Source organism: Mixophyes fleayi, chromosome 4, assembly GCF_038048845.1.
Source record: "Mixophyes fleayi isolate aMixFle1 chromosome 4, aMixFle1.hap1, whole genome shotgun sequence".
Lineage (NCBI taxonomy): Eukaryota > Metazoa > Chordata > Amphibia > Anura > Limnodynastidae > Mixophyes > Mixophyes fleayi.
Genome location: NC_134405.1, coordinates 41,065,110 through 41,084,798, shown reverse-complemented (window position 1 = coordinate 41,084,798; position 19,689 = coordinate 41,065,110). Strand labels below are relative to the sequence as shown.

The 19,689-nt window shown below is 41.5% G+C and overlaps 1 protein-coding gene across 3 annotated transcripts; it reads right to left on the bottom strand.

Moving 5' to 3' along the window:
- Window positions 1-21: 21 nt before the first annotated feature.
- Window positions 22-15,561, bottom strand: LOC142151269 (uncharacterized). Of its 3 annotated transcripts, XR_012691168.1 has the most exons (4): window positions 15,455-15,561; window positions 12,445-12,572; window positions 7,678-9,320; window positions 22-733 (listed from the first exon to the last, which is right to left on the bottom strand). XR_012691168.1 is itself a non-coding variant. In XM_075206729.1 (3 exons), exon 3 carries the CDS (start codon window positions 9,291-9,293, stop codon window positions 7,752-7,754), a length of 1,542 nt encoding a protein of 513 aa, XP_075062830.1. In that variant the 5' UTR covers window positions 9,294-9,320; window positions 12,445-12,572; window positions 15,455-15,561; the 3' UTR covers window positions 7,657-7,751. The 3 variants fall into 3 exon arrangements, 2 of the variants coding, with proteins under 2 accessions (XP_075062830.1, XP_075062831.1); XM_075206729.1 differs by lacking the exon at window positions 22-733 and having other exon boundaries at window positions 7,657-9,320; XM_075206730.1 differs by lacking the exons at window positions 22-733; window positions 15,455-15,561 and adding an exon at window positions 14,774-15,388 and having other exon boundaries at window positions 7,657-9,320.
- Window positions 15,562-19,689: the final 4,128 nt, after the last annotated feature.

Below are 19,689 nucleotides of genomic sequence, written 5' to 3'. Positions count from 1 at the left end.
ATAATAATACAAGTCCCAGCATGCCCTTCCAGCTATCAACTGGTTGTCTACCAGCAAAGCATGCTGGGGCTTGTAGTTTCACAACACCTGGAGGGCCGCAGGTTGGACAGGCCTGATTTAGAGACATGATAGATAAAGAGAATGTCACACTTTGGGGCTTATTTTGTAAAGAAGAACTTCATGACATCACAACTCATAATAATTCCGAATAACTTTATTTATCGGACACACACGACAGTATCTGTCACTACCCTCACTTCAGGTTACCATGGCAACGCATGGCAAAACCAGTACTTCAAACTAAGCAAAACTTTATCAAACAATAAATTGTCAATTCCTAATAGTACGAATGTTTTTGCAAGGTGAGGACTTACCAATAAACATTTCTTCTACCCATTAGCTTTATATCTTACCTTTGTAGCTTCAACATCTGCAGATATATATACACACACATGCTATTATTCAGGTCAGAAAGTAGCTTTGAGAAATGCATCTACAAACACTTATTATTAAGGTTATTTACTTAGAAAATATCGCTACAATATATAAAACAACATAATCACATAGTTTTCTTTTTTTCAAAAACAACTTTAAACATTTTTCTTTTTCGTAATAATAAATTCACAAAAAATAATAAAAAAAATCATTCTTCTGCAGTGGCCCTTTGCTTGCTGCTTGGCCCCTAGTCTTCATTCTGGGCTTCCTCTGTTGACCCCACCTTCTCCTCCGCCACCTCCAGTGGAAAAATGTAAAAAAACAATAATTAAATTTACATATCTATTGATATATAATTTTATATGTAATTTACATTTAATCTACCCCATAAAAGCATATGTGATTTATAAATTATTTGACATTTATAGCATTTTCTCTGTCTTCCCACATCAAGACAGGAAGAGCTCAATTTCTGTTTTCAGCCACTCCTCCTATGATGCATATGTATCTCATTTAATAATAATAATCCTATACCTCTAGCCCATACCTTGCAACAATTAGGGGTATAGCAGACACATTTATCACTAATTGGACAGCATCACAAATATTTGTATTTATGTGTTCCTAGTCTTGGCTTGCAAATAAAAATAATATTTTGTCCCCATAAAAGGCAAATGTGCATGCTGAATCTTGCATGAAATTGCGCCACAGCAGGAATTATGCCAATGAACACAACTGCATCCAATTCATGCCTGCGCGCAGATGGCACCTCTGACTGCCGATGACTTGTAGGGAGGTACAGTGGTGGGAAGGGCGGACATAGGCAGTAAGGGCGTGCAGAGGTCCAGCGCCCACACATCCATCAGATTCATACGTAATGTACATTATATGTACATTATGTATTCAGAACATCCTGATTTATGTAAAAAAATAATTGAAATAATTAAATTAATTTTGCATGCGTGGGACTTTATGTTGCACATATGCACCTGTGTATCCTGCAGTGTGTTCTGTTGGTCTACAGACGGCAACTAACATAGTTTGAGCGTACTTATACCCATATTCAAATGGTAACGTTTCTTGAGACTAGAGATGCTCACTGACCCCCGTGTTCTGGTTTTGAATCTGAATTAGCTTCAGGATTTGGTTTTGCCAAAACCGCCCTTGCGTGTTTTGGTCAGCAATTTTTTTACAAAATTTCATTTTTGGGGGTAAAATCACATAATTTATGTATTATTTTGTAGCTACATTATTATTAAACTCACAATCATTAAATTCCAATGATTTTCATTCCATTTTTACCATCTCACAGGTCACAATATGCTTTTCATACACCTTCAGCCAAATACTGCAGCGATCTGGCTGGATGGTAAGCGACAGAGCAATGACTCAAACACACGGCCGTTCCTAGCACATCTAGGACACATTGGCACACACCAGTGGCAGAAAAGAAAAGTGGTGCAAGATGGAATTGTCCTTGTATAACGAAACCAGTTATGGTTCATTTGATCACTCCACCTGTTTCTTGGATAAGTGAGGTAATTCTACAGCTAATACATGGCAATGAGCGCTGACCCGCTCTGTGTACACACTGGAGGGTGGGCAGCTTAGGTATTGCAAAGCAGCTTGTACATGGGTTTCCAAATGGCTTGTTTTTCCTCCCAGTATGGAAAGGGACTGTCTGACATTTACATATCAATTAACTCTTGAAAATAATCCTCCACCATCCTTTGCATGTTAATAGTAGGATTGGATGGAGTTATGGCCGAGGTCACAGTTTTTTGGGTAAAATCTTTCAAACCAGACTAGATGTCAAACTGTTGTGGTCTGCCACCTGTGTCATCCCTGCTTCTCTTTGGAAAGTGAAATTTGTTATGAGCAGCAGCTGCCTGAGAAACTGAAGGAGGAGACGTCGTCAAGCCAAAGCCCAGTTCAGTGGTCAACTTGCTGACCAAGTGCTCCTTGCATCTGTTCAGATCTCGGTCATTTGGAAGCAAAGAATCGATGTAGGTCTTAAACCTCAGATCAATCACAGTCGACAAAACATGGTGATCCGAGTTCAAGATTTTAATAACTCTTGGATCATTGCGAAGCGAATTAAGTACTTGATCTACAAGGCCAACATACTTTGCGCAATTGCTTTCTTTCATCTTCTCCTTCAGTTTCTCAAGCTGCTTTTCCAAAAGTCGAATTGAGGGAATGACTTGGCTCAAGCTAGCAGAGTCTGAACTCACTTCACACGTCACAACTTCAAATGGTTTCAGCACCTTGCACAGCACAGAAAGAATTCCCCACTGTGCAAGAGTGAAATACATTCCCCCTCCTTTCCCAATGTCATGGCTTGTGCAATATGCTTGGATGGCTTCGTGCTGTTCCTCCATCCTCTGGAGCATGTACAGGGTGGAATTCCACCTTGTTAACACCTCTTGCTTAAGTTGGTGGCAGGGCAAATTAAATTATTCTTGTAGCTGCTGCAATCTCCTACATGCTGTGGCAGAATGCCAGAAATATCCCGAAACTTTACAGGCCACTGAAAGCATCTCCTGCACCTCATGGTTATTTTTCAAAAAGTTCTGCACCACCAAGTTTATTAAATGAGCAAAACAGGGAATGTGATGGAATTCACGCAGCTGTAATGCTCGCACAATATTGTTGGCGTTATCAGAAATACTATATCCTGGGGAGAGTCCAAGTGGTATAAGCCATGTATCAATGACATCCCTTAGCTTTTGTAACAAATTATCAGCTGTATGCGTGTTAGTGAAGTCGGTGATACAAAGAGTAGCCTGCCTGTGAGAAATGTTACGTAGTGGTGTACATGCTGCTGCTGTTCCTACTTGTGAAGGCGAATGACCAACCCAGTGGGCTGTCACAGTCATATAATCTTTGGTCTGCCCACTTCCACTTGTCCACATATCTGTGGTTAAGTGTACAGTGGGTAGAATGGCATTTTTGAGCCCAATTAGCACATATTTACGAACGTTCTGGTACAGTTGAGGAATAGCTTTTCTTGAAAAATGGTGTCGTGATGGAATTTTGTAACGGGGACACAAAACATCAATTAACTGTGAAAAACCAGCTGCGTTTATAGTGGATATTGGTCGCAGATCTAACACTAGCATAGTGGCCATTGCGTCTGTGATCCACTTTGTGGCTGGGTGACTGCTGTCATACTTGCTTCCTCTGGCAAAAGATTGTTTCACAGATAATTGTTGTAAAGTACTAGTGCTCTTCTTCTTGGGCTAATTATGGGAGGAAGATTCACCCCCAACAGCAGCAGCAGTGGGACTAACGCTCAAGAATTCTTCAGAGGAATCAATTATAGTGCAGGAGTCATCGAGACTTATCAAGTTGAATGCAGGGCCAACTCCGATCGCTACTGAGGATATTAAGGAGGATGGTGTTGTGGGTGTAGATTGCAGCCGTCGGGATGTAGGTGAGAGAAGGGTCCTAGCTGATGATGGACTGCTTGTTATTTTTTTTACCATAACTTTCAGCTTTTCCCAACACCTTGCCATGAACTCCCGTCAAATGGCGTAACATAGATGAGGTTCCAAGATGGTTAAGGCTGCTCCCTCGACTGACTGTGGCTTGACATACACTACAAATGGCTAGACAACTGTTGTCAGGATTTGGGTAGAAATAATTCCACACATAAGAAGTGGCTTTTTTGGTCTTATGTCCAGGCATGACAATGGGCTTCTTCTTGTCACGTGCCAGAACTGTTTCCACTGGTGCAGGACTTACACAAATAACCTCATCAACATCCTCATTAGCGCCCTCGTCGGCTACACAAATATCCCCCTCATCCTCTTCCAATTACAAAGTTGCATCCTCAATTGGTTTATCACCGGCTACACTCGGGCTGCTCAGGCACATATCAGCAGAAATGCTGAAAGGGCCCCTCTTTATGTGTACACTATAAGAATGGTCACGATTGGGCAGCACCGTGGCTAAGTGGTTAGCACTTCTGCCTCACAGCGCTGGAGTCAGGAGTTCAATTCCCAGCCATGGCCTTATCTGTGTGGAGTTTGTGATGTTCTCCCCGTGTTTGCGTGGGTTTCCTGCAGGTGCTCCAGTTTCCTCCCACACTCCAAAAACACTCGTAGGTTAATTGGCTGCTATTAAAATTGACCCTAGTCTCTCTCTGTCATCTGTCTGTGTATGTTAGGGAATTTAGACTGTAAACTCTAATGGGGCAGGGACTGATGTGAATAAGTTCTCTGTACAGCGCTGCGGAATCAGTGGCGCTATATAAATAAATGGTGATGATGATGGTGATTATGATTACACATACCACTCGTGAACGTGAATGTTCAGAGCCAGATTAAGGCTTTGGGGTGCTTTTATGGTCTTAAATTAAGAGCCTAGTGGGACTATGCTCTAGTCAGGATCTGCCACATCAAAAGAAACCAACAGTGAGTGCCAGAGGCTCCTGACTCTACTTGCAACCCAGCCATTATAATCTAAAGGACGCTAACTTCCGGCAGCAGCAAAGACCTCCAAAGCAGATACGAAATGGGGGAAGGGATTAACGCAGGACTGACTGGCAACTTTCAGGTGATGGGACTAGAATCTGGATAGTTATAAGGGTGCTGCTCACTCCTACCTGTTCTTGCAGCTTTGACTACCTGGTGCTGCTAGTTGGATCATGGAATGCTGTGGACATATTTAGAAGAGTGATAGGTTCTATTCACCTCTGGGAAAGCATAGCAGCTGCTTCAGGTGTATCCCATAGGGAAATGTAGTAAGTAACAAAAGACAACTGAGCTTACTGAAACATACGGGAAACGGGTACCTGTCTAGAGGAGCAAACATCTCCATCATGGTCACCATGATAAGAAATAGACGCTGCTAAACTTACTAAAGGAACACACAACACCATAAGAGGATTGACAACAAACTGGATTCTGACTGCAGAGTAACAACTCTCAATTGAGTTCTGTTGACCTTGCCAGAAGGACAGTTGTGCCCATACCACTGCCAATGGACTAAAGTTGCACACTGAGTATTTATTACAGTGCATATGCACTTAATAATTGGAATTGGGTACATATAGAGAGGCAGAATATACATGACTGCCCTCTTGGCAACATTAAAATAAAACCTGAACATTACTTTGGATAAACTTATAAACCACACAAATATCTAGGCCAATGACATTTTGTACGTAAACAATACAGCACACATACCTATAAATGGTCAATTTAGTAAGTACAGAATATGCTGTCTAATGTACAGAAGGGGCCCTTAGCCATCATGACAAAGATCCAATCGCAGGTCCGACAGCACAATTCTGCACATGAAGGGCAGCTGATATCAGTACAGCATTTAGTGTGGATACTTCCAGCCATGGCCACAGGGTAGAGTAATAGCAGGGACGTGATTCTAGCATAAGCTGCAGGAATGTGGATTTCTCAGCCCATTACTGACATGATCTGGGTTACTAGCACCCTGACATAAGCTCATGAGACACCAGGACATACTATCCTGTAGCAAGTGAGTGAAACACTAAGCCAAGCTCATAAGACACTCTGGAGTGCCCTTCGTTGGTGTGTGAACTCAGAAACGATCAGCTAATGTCTGTTCATTATGTAGCAAGGCTTTCTTGTGCTGTGTCCCCAGGACATGAGGGGAGTTTGCTGGAGAGACAGAGCGTGCAAGCAGACACAGGGGCCCCAGAACTATCAAAGAAGCTGTTGGGTGTAGTGCTGCACTGTCAAGTCTTCGAGCCGGATACCTGCAGAGAACCGGGATATCTATCAGCCTGAGGGCCAGCTATTAGTGAATTGCATGTGAGCAGAGAGGGAGAGCGAACAAGATCAGGCTTGCTGGTAGTCCACGACCCAAAAGCAGCAGAGACCTTCATCTTCATCCAGAGGGAGATAGATAAGTAGTAACACACCAAATACTGACAGCTTACCTCTAATTACAAAAGTTAGACCTCTCAACATTAATCTGTACATATAACAGAGACTGTGTTACCTGTCAGAGATACAGAGACATTCCAAATTAGGCAGTGAACATATTTCGGGATAAGTCAGGGAGTAACGTACGACTTTCTAAGTGTCAGCTCTTGGACTAAAACTTAGTGGTGGCAGGACTTTGTTAATTAACAGCAAGTGTGAGATATTTTTTTGGGGGGTCGTTCTGTTTTGATTAACCTTTTCACACTCATGTAACATGCACAGAGGGGTCCAGTTATGAAAATCACCAATGTTAGTTGGACTTCCTATTCCTAACATGTAAAAATATTACAGGGCAGCCAGTACTATACAGTACCCTTATACTAATGTTAATTCTCCTCCGTGTGGGTCCAGATTAAAAATGTTGCATTGAAACCTTAATTCTCTGGCCTGGATTTTCCACATAAATCTTAATTTGTACTGTTGGGAGGATCACTAGATTGTGAAGCTGCAATAGCACTGTAGCTTAGTCTCAAAGAAATTATCACTTTACACCATGCTGCACACAACAGCTGGATGTATTATGACTAATTATCTGATATTGCGGTCTATAGGTTGAGTACTCTGAGCCAAGGCAATGAAGCACGAGATACTATAAAGTCACACTGCGGACAAACACACACAGCACGGAAACAAACACTCCTAAATAAATCCATGAAAGAGAAACCCATTTATTCAGTATTAATACAGAGCACTACCTTATATTTTCTAATCAAAAAGAAATATTAGTAAAAAAATGACAAAAAAAAAAAAAGCTGGTGTCCCATTAAACTAAGGCTGTGTTCATATATGTGGGTTTTCTCACGAGGCATTTACTGCAGTTAAACCACATTTAAATCCTTTTCTATGGCAAGCTTTCCTCCTCTTTCTTGAAGTGAACCAATATACCTAAAGAACATGGCAGCTTACATCTAGCGGGCTGTACCAATATGCAGTCCATCAGTGTGGCATTGCCCGGCTTATATTTAGGAGGCCCTGGTTCCTAGTGGATTGATAAGCTAGATCCTAATGAATATTGAATGGGTGCCCCCATATAGGATGAATTGTCCCGAGGTGAACAAGTTAAGTAGACTTGACTTGATCCCCTCCAGACAACCCATCCTTTTTAACAACCCCACCACAGAGTCCTGCACTTGGCAAGAGAGCAGAAACTCTTTGGTACTCAAACCATCCTCTTGAGTAACCGTCCAATCCTAGTGTGGCTACCGTCCAATAACATGCAGATTGCCTCCATTGAACACATGCTAGGCAAATATATAAATTTGCTTTTTATTACCTAACAAAACAAATTCCTTTTCACAGTCATTTCTACAGAGGTCATGAATTGCTCTGCAATTGGTTGCGTTATGTTCAGCTGTCTACATTCTGGGTTAGATTCCAGGATTTGTTCTCTAGAAAAGCAATAATGTCATCTGGAGTCAGATAGAAGTAGTCGTCATTGAAGACTACACTTGCACTATCCATTGCCAAATGTACGTATTCTTCCCTCAAGCGGTAGTTTCCTGTACCACAGCGTCCTCTAAGCACTTCCTTCAGGTAAAATGTCTGTAAGAAATACAACGCAAGGACCATCTGTTCTAGATTCACGTCCTTCCACGCTGTGAGTCTTTTCAGTAGCGCGTTCATGCTCTCGGATACATTTGAGGTAACACCGATGTCCGAGGTATAGATCCCCAGTTCATTTAGTAACCATTTGCCACTTTTATGAAGGATGTCATATTTTATATTTTCTTCAAAATACAAGACAAAGGGCTGGCTCCATTCCTTCAAGTAGCCTTCGTAAAGCCTTTGAAAATCTTCTTCCGAGTCGGAATCCAAAAGTTGGCGGATATGGGTTAGGTAGTCCAATTTAGCAGCCCTATGTTTATGAGTCGTCAACCAACTGCCCACATCCTTTAAAATATGGTCCCAACGAAAGACGTGTTTAATATTTCTGATCACACTGTCAAGGGCACTCGTCATTGTCCATTCTCGGTCTGTCACAAGCCGAACGTCGGAGCAGTCGAAGTTAACGGTGATGTCATTCATAGCTCGAAAGAAGATTTTGTGAACATCAATAGATCTGTTGTCAGAAATCATAGCTGCAAGGGGAATGGAAGGCTGTTCTTCAAAGAAGGGACATTTGAAGACAATAGGAGACACAAAGTATTCTCCGAGTCTGAATGTTGTATCATAAGACAGCAGTTGATGTTGGTTGATGCTACAGACCTCATTATATAGATTTACAATTTCCGGAAGTGAAACAACAATGATGAATTCTGGCATGAGAATAAGATTACGAATGAAGTTATCTAGGGCAAAGTGTAAGTCATATACACCATACAGATCCTCACGGCTCATTTTCCTTTTGGTCCTTACGTTTTTCATTTTGTGTGAAATTTGTCCCACACTTTCGGGGAGTTGCACATGGAAATTTGAGGCGTCTACGGTCTCTATTTTAAAACCATTTCTTGAGCTGTCTATATTTTCCAATAAAGATGGTAAGGTGCCATCATCACTACATTGTGGATATCTGTCCACGATCCCACGTGTGCATCCACTCAAGTAATGAACGACAACCATGCGAACCCTTTCATCCGTGCTTTCATAGCCGTAGCGGTAAAACTTTTCACGCATTCCGCAGATTATTCTTTGGTGATAAGTTTTCACAATGGTCGGATTTTTTTTAGGGAGAGAGTGAACCCCCTTGTGCACCCACCGAAGCTGGTCTGCTCTCCAGTCTTTTTTGGCTTCTGGCCTTCCTTTGTATGAGTAAAGGTAGACATCCCCATGGTTGGGATTGATGGCTGGCAAGGTAGAGATCATTTCATCTTTCGGGTTTTCCAGTAGGGCTAAAACCTCCTGTTTGGACAAAGGCGTAAATCTCGTTGTGTAAACAATAGACTGCAGCATGATTGGTGGAGGTCAATGACAATGGGTCTGTAAATAAAAATGCATTGTTATATTCAGTTCACCTTTTCACATTAAATTACTATGATCTTAGATAATCTAAGGGCTGAGATAATTCACAACAAACTAGTGACATCACTTTGGCATAAACAGTGTCTTAGTGATGTCACGATTTGCTGTAAAATTACCCATCTCAAGAAAATATTTTGATGGTGAAATGTCATATCATGGGGCAACTGTCAATGTTTTGTGAAGGGGGAAGAATACGTTTTTTGTTATCTGTCATTATAGACTTAAAAAATGGTCATGTTGCACTTTTCAAAAGGTTATCAGATTGGAATTATAATGTATGTCACCTAAGCTGCTTCCTGCCAGGCTGCCTCATCTGGAGGCAACATGCCAGTCCTCTGTAATATTCCTTCTCTCCTCATGGAGGAGGAAGAGCATGGAGATAGAACAGTCACTGTGTGCTTCATCATGCAGTGACTGTATTGAAAGCAGGAGAAAGAGCGTAGTGATCAGTCTGTATTTAATTGTACTCTTCCTCCTGTAGCGACACAGGATTGCAGGTATTTAGGAGAGAGGGCAACATGTCTAGTAGCTTAGGGGAGAGAGCATTTTATTAATACTGCCGCTCCTAGCTTTCTGCCGCCTGAGACAAAGATCTCAACTCACCTCATGTTCAGATCAATCCTAAGGCTACCAGATTTACCTGTAACGGTTTTATTACATCTAGTTCCGTTAGGGGTGCGGAGCCAAGTTTATGTCACGTGATTGCCCCATTTTCTGCATTTTACGGTTACGTACTCATACAAGTCAACTTTTTGACTTTTTCAGTTATCATTTCTTCCCAGTGGTTGTAACACCTATTTAATAAAATGCTATGCAATACATAGCAACCAGACTGTAGCTGTCATTTTTCTAGTGCACTGTAGAAAATGAAAGCAAATATCCGATTGGATGCTATAGGTTACAGCACATTTGTGCACATAGCACTATATTAAAGAGTGTTATTTGTGTGCATCACATAGTGCAATCATATAATGCATTATAGTTCCAGCTCTCTGTGTTTATTGTTTGGGAAATTTTGTGTTTAATATTGATAATTTTTACATGCTGTAATGGAGAGGAAGCACCTCTATATTAATCAGTTTGGTGAGGGACTTTCCATACTATTTGCAGAGCCTAAGGGGGACACTAGCTGTTCGGACAAACTTTTGGAATTTCCCCGAGATCCCCCTATACAACCATGATTATCGGGTGGTATAGGGGGAATATAAGGTGGAATCAACCGGCCTTTGAGAGTGCTTAAATGTGTGGAATGAATCTGAAAAGATACATGACAAAGGCTTGTGGCATGGAAGTAATACCTTGCCTTTGCCTGATGTGTGGGTCCAGGGCTGGATTAAGGGGGAAGGGAGACACGTGCCCTGGGCCCCTGGACCAGGTGTGTCTCTTTTTGCTGCCCCCAAATGTTGGTATACAAGGGGCAGAACAGGGTCCCATGTTTAAGTGCTTTATCGGCACTAAGTACAAGCATGTTTGTTTTTTTGAGCCTTCTGTAGCTGCCGCGCAGATGACAGTGTCAAGTGGAGCAGAGAAGATCTGCGCTGCCTTTCAGGCATAAGGTAAATTAAGATCTGGTGTGTGTGTCTCTTTGTCCCTGTCTGTCTGTTTCAGCCAGAGGAAGGGGTGATTATGGACATGGAGGGGGGTGCAGAGTGACAACCCAGAAAGGAAAACCACACTGTTGAGATTGAGGATGCTAAGCAGGTGGGGAATGAGGAGTGAGGGGGAAGACAGAGAATGTGCTTAAGGGGGATAGAGGATTAAGATGAAGAAGGATATTGAGGAGTGGGATGTTGGGATACAAATGCAGAACAGAAAAGTACAATGTTCTCATACCTAGATTTTCTGATTATTGTTGACCCTCTCTCCATGCCCCAGGGAAGTAGCATTTCTAAAAGTGGTTGTTATGGGGAAAAATTAGAAAATTACGGCCACTCATTCCACTAGCTCTCCTCCACTTTACATACACTTACTTATATGGAAATGCATAACAAGGCCATGTGCAAATTTTAATATGTCTCCATGTTAGCTCTATTGCCTTGCCACAAATCCAGGCCTGCTAGTGCTTAGCTGGACTAGGCCGTTAGGGATAACCAATATATACATACATATAGTAAGGTTATTTTGTTAATTATATGTGTCACTTGACATAAAGGAGCACGAGCTGTGAGATTGCAGGCTGCCAGAGAGGCAGAGAGAAGGGTCTGCCGATCCCAACACAGCTGGATGTGTGAGGAAAGGGTTCTTAATGTAATGTGGGTAGAAGGTGGGATATTAATGTATTTGTGGAGTGATGGTGAGGTATGTAATGTGTGTCTGAGTTTGGGGAAAAGGAGTGCTATTTATTAAATGTGAATATTGATTACAAAATGTTGGCAATCGCTTTGGGAAATGGGTTTATTTATTACATGTAAATGCTATTAATTTATTGCCGTGCTGTTTGGTGGGAAGGGAAATAATTTATTTATTTAATGTGTACGCTATTAATTTAATGTCGGGGCTGGTTGGGGAAAATAGGTCTATTATTAAATGTGAATAGTATTAATTTTATTTAATTTCAAATTTGGGTCTGGTTGCAGGGAGGGAGGCCTAATTATTAAAGGGGTTGCTATTGATTTATTATAAGGACTGTTTGGGGACTGCTAAACTTTATGTACCTGTTTTTTTTCCCCCCAAATAGGACCCAGACATCCCAAAATCTACACAAGCAGCAAATAAGCTTAAGACACCAGCAGCCGCAGGTGGTGAAAGTGACAAGAGCAGGTAGGAGAGAGCAGAACAGTCTGACAACTGTCCTGAACATGGTGGGGCAGTTTAGAATTTGGGTAACTGTTTTGCTTAGGACAGTTGGGAGGTATGTCCTACTTCACACTGTTCTGCTTGTGATGGCAGGACTGCGTGCAGCTAACAGTAGTGCACACAGTATTGCCTGTTTATTTGTCTAAAATGAAGACCATTTTACACAATAGAGGGCTCCCCTGTCTTAAGTGCCCCAGGTCCCCCAGAACCGTAATCCAGCTCTGTGTGGGTCACAACTTTGCTTTGAATGCTAAATTATGAAAACAAAATACAAAATAATAGTTACCTGTTCTAGCCAACTATACTGTTATCAATTGTTTGGATCTTCTCAGTAATTGTAGTTCAAAGCAAATCAGGTCTGCAATCGATCATGATGAAGCCAGTATCACTGAACTTTTATGTAACTTCAGTGTCCTACAGAAATGAATGAGCAAAATTAATAGCATACATACATTTGCCAATTAAGGTACTTATAAACCTTTTTGAGAGTAATACAAAATGTTGCAATAAAAATAAGCTTGCTCAGAACCAGGGGCCTGATTTATAAGGATCTTAACTGAAGAGGATCCTGGACAAAACCATGTTACAATGGAAGGGGTGCAAATGAGTATTCTGTTTTGCACATAAGTTAAATACTGCCTGTTTTTTCATGTAGCACACAAATATAAACTTTAAATTTCAGTGTACAAATAAACTATCAAGTATTTGTGTGCTACATGAAAAAACAGCCAGTATTTAACTTATGTGCAAAACAGAACACTCATTTGCACCCCTTCCATTGAAACATGGTTTTGTCCAGGAGACTGAAATAAGGATCCTCTTCAGTTAAGATCCTTAATGAATCAGGCCCCAGGAGATCACTTGCTATAGGTAGTTTGTTTACTAACACAGCTCTATTTATATATGATTTGCAATTATAGAAAATGTAATGACTATTAAGCCTTGCATTTAAAGAGAACCAACATATTTTTTTTATATGTTGTAGAGGATTATCTGTGCCATCTTTGCTTTTCTCAAATTTTAGAAAATTATAAAGTAAACATGGAACATTAACTTATGGTGCATGGTTACTTATCACTTTTGCTACTTCCACTGAGTAGATGTTTATTAGGGCGCGAGAATAGCCCTGGTCGGACTTGAAACCAACTCAAGGACTGTAAACATTCATTAAACAGCCCTATAAGTAATGAGATATATATTATATATATATTGTAACAGGATGGACCGCCTATGCCACCCTGTCTGATGTTACTGGGAACCGGCCGGGCTTACTTTGCCACCGTTCCCTTTCGTTATCCAAAAAGCGCCCTCTTGCCACAGTAGGAGGGGCTTACAAAGGCTGCCACCACTGGGCTCCTTACCGGCATCCAGTACCGGGTTTCTTCTGGGTAAATGACGCTGCTAGCGTGTCTCGTTGCTGGTGTACCTGGGCTGGTCCTCCTGACCTTTTACTATGGATCAGGGATGCTGTGAATGGATCCCCCCTGGCCTCAGAAATAACAACTTCCTATCTCACAATATACACAATATCAAAGAAGAAGTGCAAATACAATTACATAAATAAGTGCCCTGCGCTATTCGCTTTAAATACATTTTTTACCAAAAATTATTTAATAGTGATCCAGTCATTATATATATATATATATATATATATATATATATATATATATATATATATATATATATATATATATATCTCTCTATATCATCATCACCATTTATTTATATAGCGCCACTAATTCCGCAGCGCTGTACAGAGAACTCATTCACATCAGTCCCTGCCCCATTGGAGCTTACAATCTAAATTCCCTAACACACAGAAACACATACGACTAGGGTCAATTTTGTTAGCAGCCAATTAACCTACCAGTGTGTTTTTTGGGAGTGTGGGAGGAAACCCACGCAAACACGGGGAGAACATACTAACTCCACACAGATAAGGCCATGGTCAGGAATTTAACTCATGGCCCCAGTGCTGTGAGGTAGAAGTGCTAACCTCATTACATCCTCCCATTCCCGGTTACAGGACTTTTTGTCGGGCTGCACCCACTCTATGGAACTCTCTCCCTCGCACAATAAGACTCTCCTCTGTTCTACAAACTTTCAAGCGTTCTCTGAAAACCTACCTATTCAGACAAGCGTATAATATTCCTCAACCACCATCTTAACCTCACTACCTTTAGCCTGTTACACAGTTTCACACAAGACAACTACCCCCGGACCAACATTATTGTGTGACAGGATCATTTAGCTTATGAGTCACCCTACCTTTGCAGTCTGGCTGGGCCAAGATGCAAAATGTATACTTAACCTCATGTGTCAATCTCCCATTGTCCCATAGATTGTAAGCTTGCGAGCAGGGCCTTCTCACCTCTTTGTCTGTTTTACCCAGTTTGTTTATTAGTTTATTACGTTTGTCCCCAATTGTAAAGCGCTACGGAATATGTTGGCGCTATATAAATAACTGATGATGATGATGAACCACTGAGCCACTGTATGTGTATATAATATATATATATATATATATATATATATATATATATATATATATATATATATATACATATACATATACACACACACACATACATACATAGTATAAGAGTTTAACTTACTTTGCCTGATTATATACTATAGCTGCAGAAAACAATAGCCGGCTGAACATTTCCATTATCTCACACTGCTCCAACTTGGACAGATTCAGTTGTTGTCACCAAATCCTATGGGGCATTTCCAGACACCTGATCAATGCCAGCATGTGAGGGCAGCTTTGGAATGTCCTTTGCTCTTAGCATATACGGCCCAGCACACACCACCACCACCACCGCCATCATCCTCATCATCATGGCAGCCCCCAGTCAGTTTCTAGAACTGATGTGTGTCTGTATAAATTAACCACTTATTGTTCTCACACTTCAAAAAAATCATGCAAGTTGTAACAGGGCTTAGTTCCATGTGAGATGACATTTTGGAAACTGTAGTAGATTCCTTCATCCCCCTCCCCCAATAATGGAGAAGCCACACTACTGTAAATAGAGTGGAGCAATCTGTTGGGTGCTGGAGAACTACAAGACCCATCATGCCCTGTGCTGTTTTGTTTTATACATTGGAACGTCTTGTTCAGTACCTGATGTAGGTAGGGCATGCTGGGACTTGTAGTTCTCAGCAACGGGGAAGCTAACAATGCAGCAGAGGTACACTGTACCAGGACATGGCTACACAGATCACTCCAGGACAGAGAGCACAGATAATACCGTAAGCAGTGTATAGTCACTGCCTCTCCCTCCATATATTACCTTGTTCCGCCTCCAGCCTGGGAGCAGCTACTTCTGCCGACAACAGGAACTTTACAAACCGAGGAAAATGGTCACGTGCCCGCGCTCCTGGTGACGTCATGCGTGCCACGTGATCGCGCAGCGGTCCTGTCCAACGGAAGGCACCCTGATGACATCACAGTCATGTGACTCGGTGCGGCTCACAGTGTGATGTACAGAGGTACATGTGGTATATATAGGGGGGGCTGTGTGATGTACAGGGGTACATGTGGTATATATAGGAGGGGCTGTGTGATGTACAGGGATACATGTGGTATATATAGGGGGACTGTGTGATGTACAGGGGTACATGTGGTATATATAGGGGGGCTGTGTGATGTACAGGGGTACATGTGGTATATATAGGGGGGCTGTGTGATGTACAGGGGTACATGTGGTATATATAGGGGGGCTGTGTGATGTACAGGGGTACATGTGGTATATATAGGGGGGGGGCTGTGTGATGTACAGGGGTACATGTGGTATATATAGGGGGGCTGTGTGATGTACAGGGGTACATGTGGTATATATAGGGGGGCTGTGTGATGTACAGGGGTACATGTGGTATATATAGGGGGGGCTGTGTGATGTACAGGGGTACATGTGGTATATATAGGGGGGCTGTGTGATGTACAGGGGTACATGTGCTATATATATATATAGGGGGGGCTGTGTGATGTACAGGAGTACATGTTGTATATATATGGGGGGCTGTGTGATGTACAGGGGTACATGTATATATAGGGGGGCTGTGATGTACAGGGGTACATGTGGTATATATAGGGGGGGCTGTGTGATGTACAGGGGTACATGTGGTATATATAGGGGGGCTGTGTGTTGTACGGGAGTACATGTGGCATATAGTGAAGTCCATAAATATTGGGACATCGACACAATTATCATGTTTTGGGCTCTATACACCACCACAATGGATTTGAAATGAAACTAACAAGATGTCCTTTAACTGCAGACTTTCTTCTTTACTTTGAGTGTATTTACATCCAAATCAGGTGAACGATGGAGGAATTACAACGGTTTCTATATATGCCACCCACTATTTAAAGGACCAAAAGTAATGGGACAATCGACTTAAAAGCTATTTCATGGACATGTAGGGCTATTCCCTTGTTATTTCATCATCAATTAAGCAGGTAATAGGTCTGGAGTTGATTCTAGGTATGACATTTGCAATTGAGATCTGTTGCTGTGGACTCTCAATATGAGATCCAAAGAGCTGTCACTATCAGTGAAGCAAGCCCTCATTAGGCTGAAAAATCAAAACAAACCCATCAGAGAGATAGCAAAAACATAAGTGTGTTCAAATCAACTGTTTGGAACATTCTTAAAAAGAAAGAACTCACTGGAGAGCTCAGCAACACCAAAAGACCCAGAAGACCACGAAAAACAACTGTGGTGGACGACAGAAGAATTTCTTCCCTGGTGAAGAAAAACCCCTTCACAACAGTTGGCCAAATTAAGAACACTCTCCAGGAGGTAGATGTATATGTGTCAATGTCAACAATCAAGAGAAGACTTCACAAGAGTGAATATAGAGGGTTCACCACAAGATGTAAACCATTTGTGAGCTACAAAAACAGGAATACCAGATTAGAGTTTGCCAAACAACATCTAAAAAAGCCATTACAGTTCTGGAACAACATCCTATGGACAGATGAGACAAAGATCAACGTACCAGAGTGATGGGAAGAGAAGAGTATGGAGAAGGAAAGGAACTGCGCATGATCCAAAACATACCACCTCATCAGTGAAGCATGGTGGTGGTAGTGTCATGGCGTGGGCATGTATGGCTGCCAATGGAACTGGTTCCCTTGTATTTATTGATGATGTGACTGCTGACAAAAGCAGCAGGATGAATTCTGAAGTGTTTCGGGCAATATTATCTGCTCATATTCAGTCAAATGCACAGAACTCATTGGACGGCTCTTCACAGTGCAGATGGACAATGACCCGAAGCATACTGCAAAAGCAACCAAAGAGTTTTTTTAAGACTAACAAGTGGAATGTTATGCAATGGCCAAGACAATCACCTGACCTGAATCCGGTTGAGCATGCATTTCACTTGATGAAGACAAAACTGAAGGGAAAATGCCCCAAGAACAAGCAGGAACTGAAGACATTTGCAGTAGAGGCCTGGCAGAGCATCACCAGGGATGAAACCCAGCATCTGGTGATGTCTATGCCTTCCAGACTTCAGGTTGTAATTGACTGCAAAGGATTTGCAACAAAGTATTAAAAAGTGAAAGTTTGATGTAGGATTGTTTAGTTTGTCCCATTACTTTTGGTGCCTTAAAAAGTAGGAGGCACATATTGAAACCGTTGTAATTCCTACACCGTTCACCTGATTTGGATGTAAATACCTTCAAATTAAAGCTGAAAGTCTGCAGCTAAAGCAGATCTTGTTAGTTTAATTTCAAATCCATTGTGGTGGTGTATATAGCGCAGAATATGAGAATTGTGTTGATGTCCCAATATTTATGGACTTGACTGTATATACAGGGGGCCTGTGTGATGTACAGGGGTACATGTGGCATGTATAGGAGACAAAACTAAAGGCTATCAGCCAATGATAGAACATAATAATAGGGGCCGTTCCATTCTCTGCGGAGTGCCAACGGAACAGTTGCTGGAGCACTCTGTAGCAACATTATGGATTTTGCCTCGCACCCTGTATCGGTACACAGGAAATTCAACGATGTTGGGTACTGTAGTACCCGGAAATAAGTGCAGCTGAACATCATGTTGATGTTCGGCTGCTTGTTGATGCATGCAGAATTGAATTCCCCCCATAGTATTCAGCTACCTATCCTGCACTGCCAGCATTCTGTGGGAGACAGGAAATGGACCTGCTAACAGCCAGTAGGGTAATATCAAGAGGTCTGGAGGTCTGACTATGTCTCCTAAATGGGAGATTTAAGATGGGGGACAGGAGAGGTAAAATCTGCAGCAGGGAACGAGCTCTGCTTTGTACACTGATGATATTCGCTCTATATTATTTCAGCCACTAAAAAAAAAGCTTAAAAGAGAAGTGTCCAATGTGACCAGCTTCTATATACCCCCTGTGTATGTACTCCCAGCCTTATACATCAGGACCCCCTTTGTATATCGTATACACCCCATGTACATCACAAAGCTCATACATAACACATGCAGTGCATAACTCGTGTAAGTCCAATGTACATCAACCAGTCCCCCTGTATATATTTCATATACTGTACATCTTGTACAGTATGTGGAATATATAACGAGAGAAGGTAATTAGAACAGTTTATTTTATATTTTAATGAACAAATGTATCAAATATAACCCTGACTATACAGTGCAGAATATATTTGTGCTATAGGATAACAACCATGACGTCACAATGTCAAAACACATGTACCCCTGTACATCAACATGTCAATACTTCCCCAGCGTCCTTACATAATATACATTAAGTTTTAATCCTGCCTTAAATATTTACTTCCATGTCCGTTCCTAATAATCGGCTAAACAAATCCTTGTGCACTGGTGTAAATACAGCAGTTTATGTAAAGGTGCACTTTGCATGGCAGAGAGTTAAGAAATGTAATTCTGAACTGGACGCCAGCCAATGACTAGTAGCTTAGCCAGTTCAGGTTTGGTTACATTGGGGCAGAAGTGCCAGCGATTGTCCTAAACTAATATACTGGGTCAACAAAAATAAGTACTGGGGAAATAATGTTACTGTAAGATGTTAACAGGCAAAGCATTTTCTAATTACTAATTGCATTTTGTAATTACTGCATATGGTTTTATTTTGCCTTAAAATGTTATTTCATTGGTTACGATATAATTATTTCATAGTAATAGTATGTATGAAATCTTCCGGTCATGAAAAGTGAATTGTCCACTAGCAATGTATAAGGTTGGGGATGGTACAATCTGCAAGCAGCCTCTTTCACTGCCTTTCCCACCTGATAGACAGATGACAAACCCAACCCTTCCTGGGTAATCTGTGTGTGGCAGACTGTCACAGGAAGTAACATGTTCACATAATGACTCGGTCAGTCTGTGAGCACTCCGTATAATGCTGCAGGTACTACCACAGCACCTGTTTGTAGAAAACTTGGTTTTGTTAGGTGAGGAGATGACAGCACAAACGAACATAATTTCCCTTTTGGCATGCAGCGAGTGAAAATGAGCGACTGCTACATCATCACCATGACCATTTATTTATA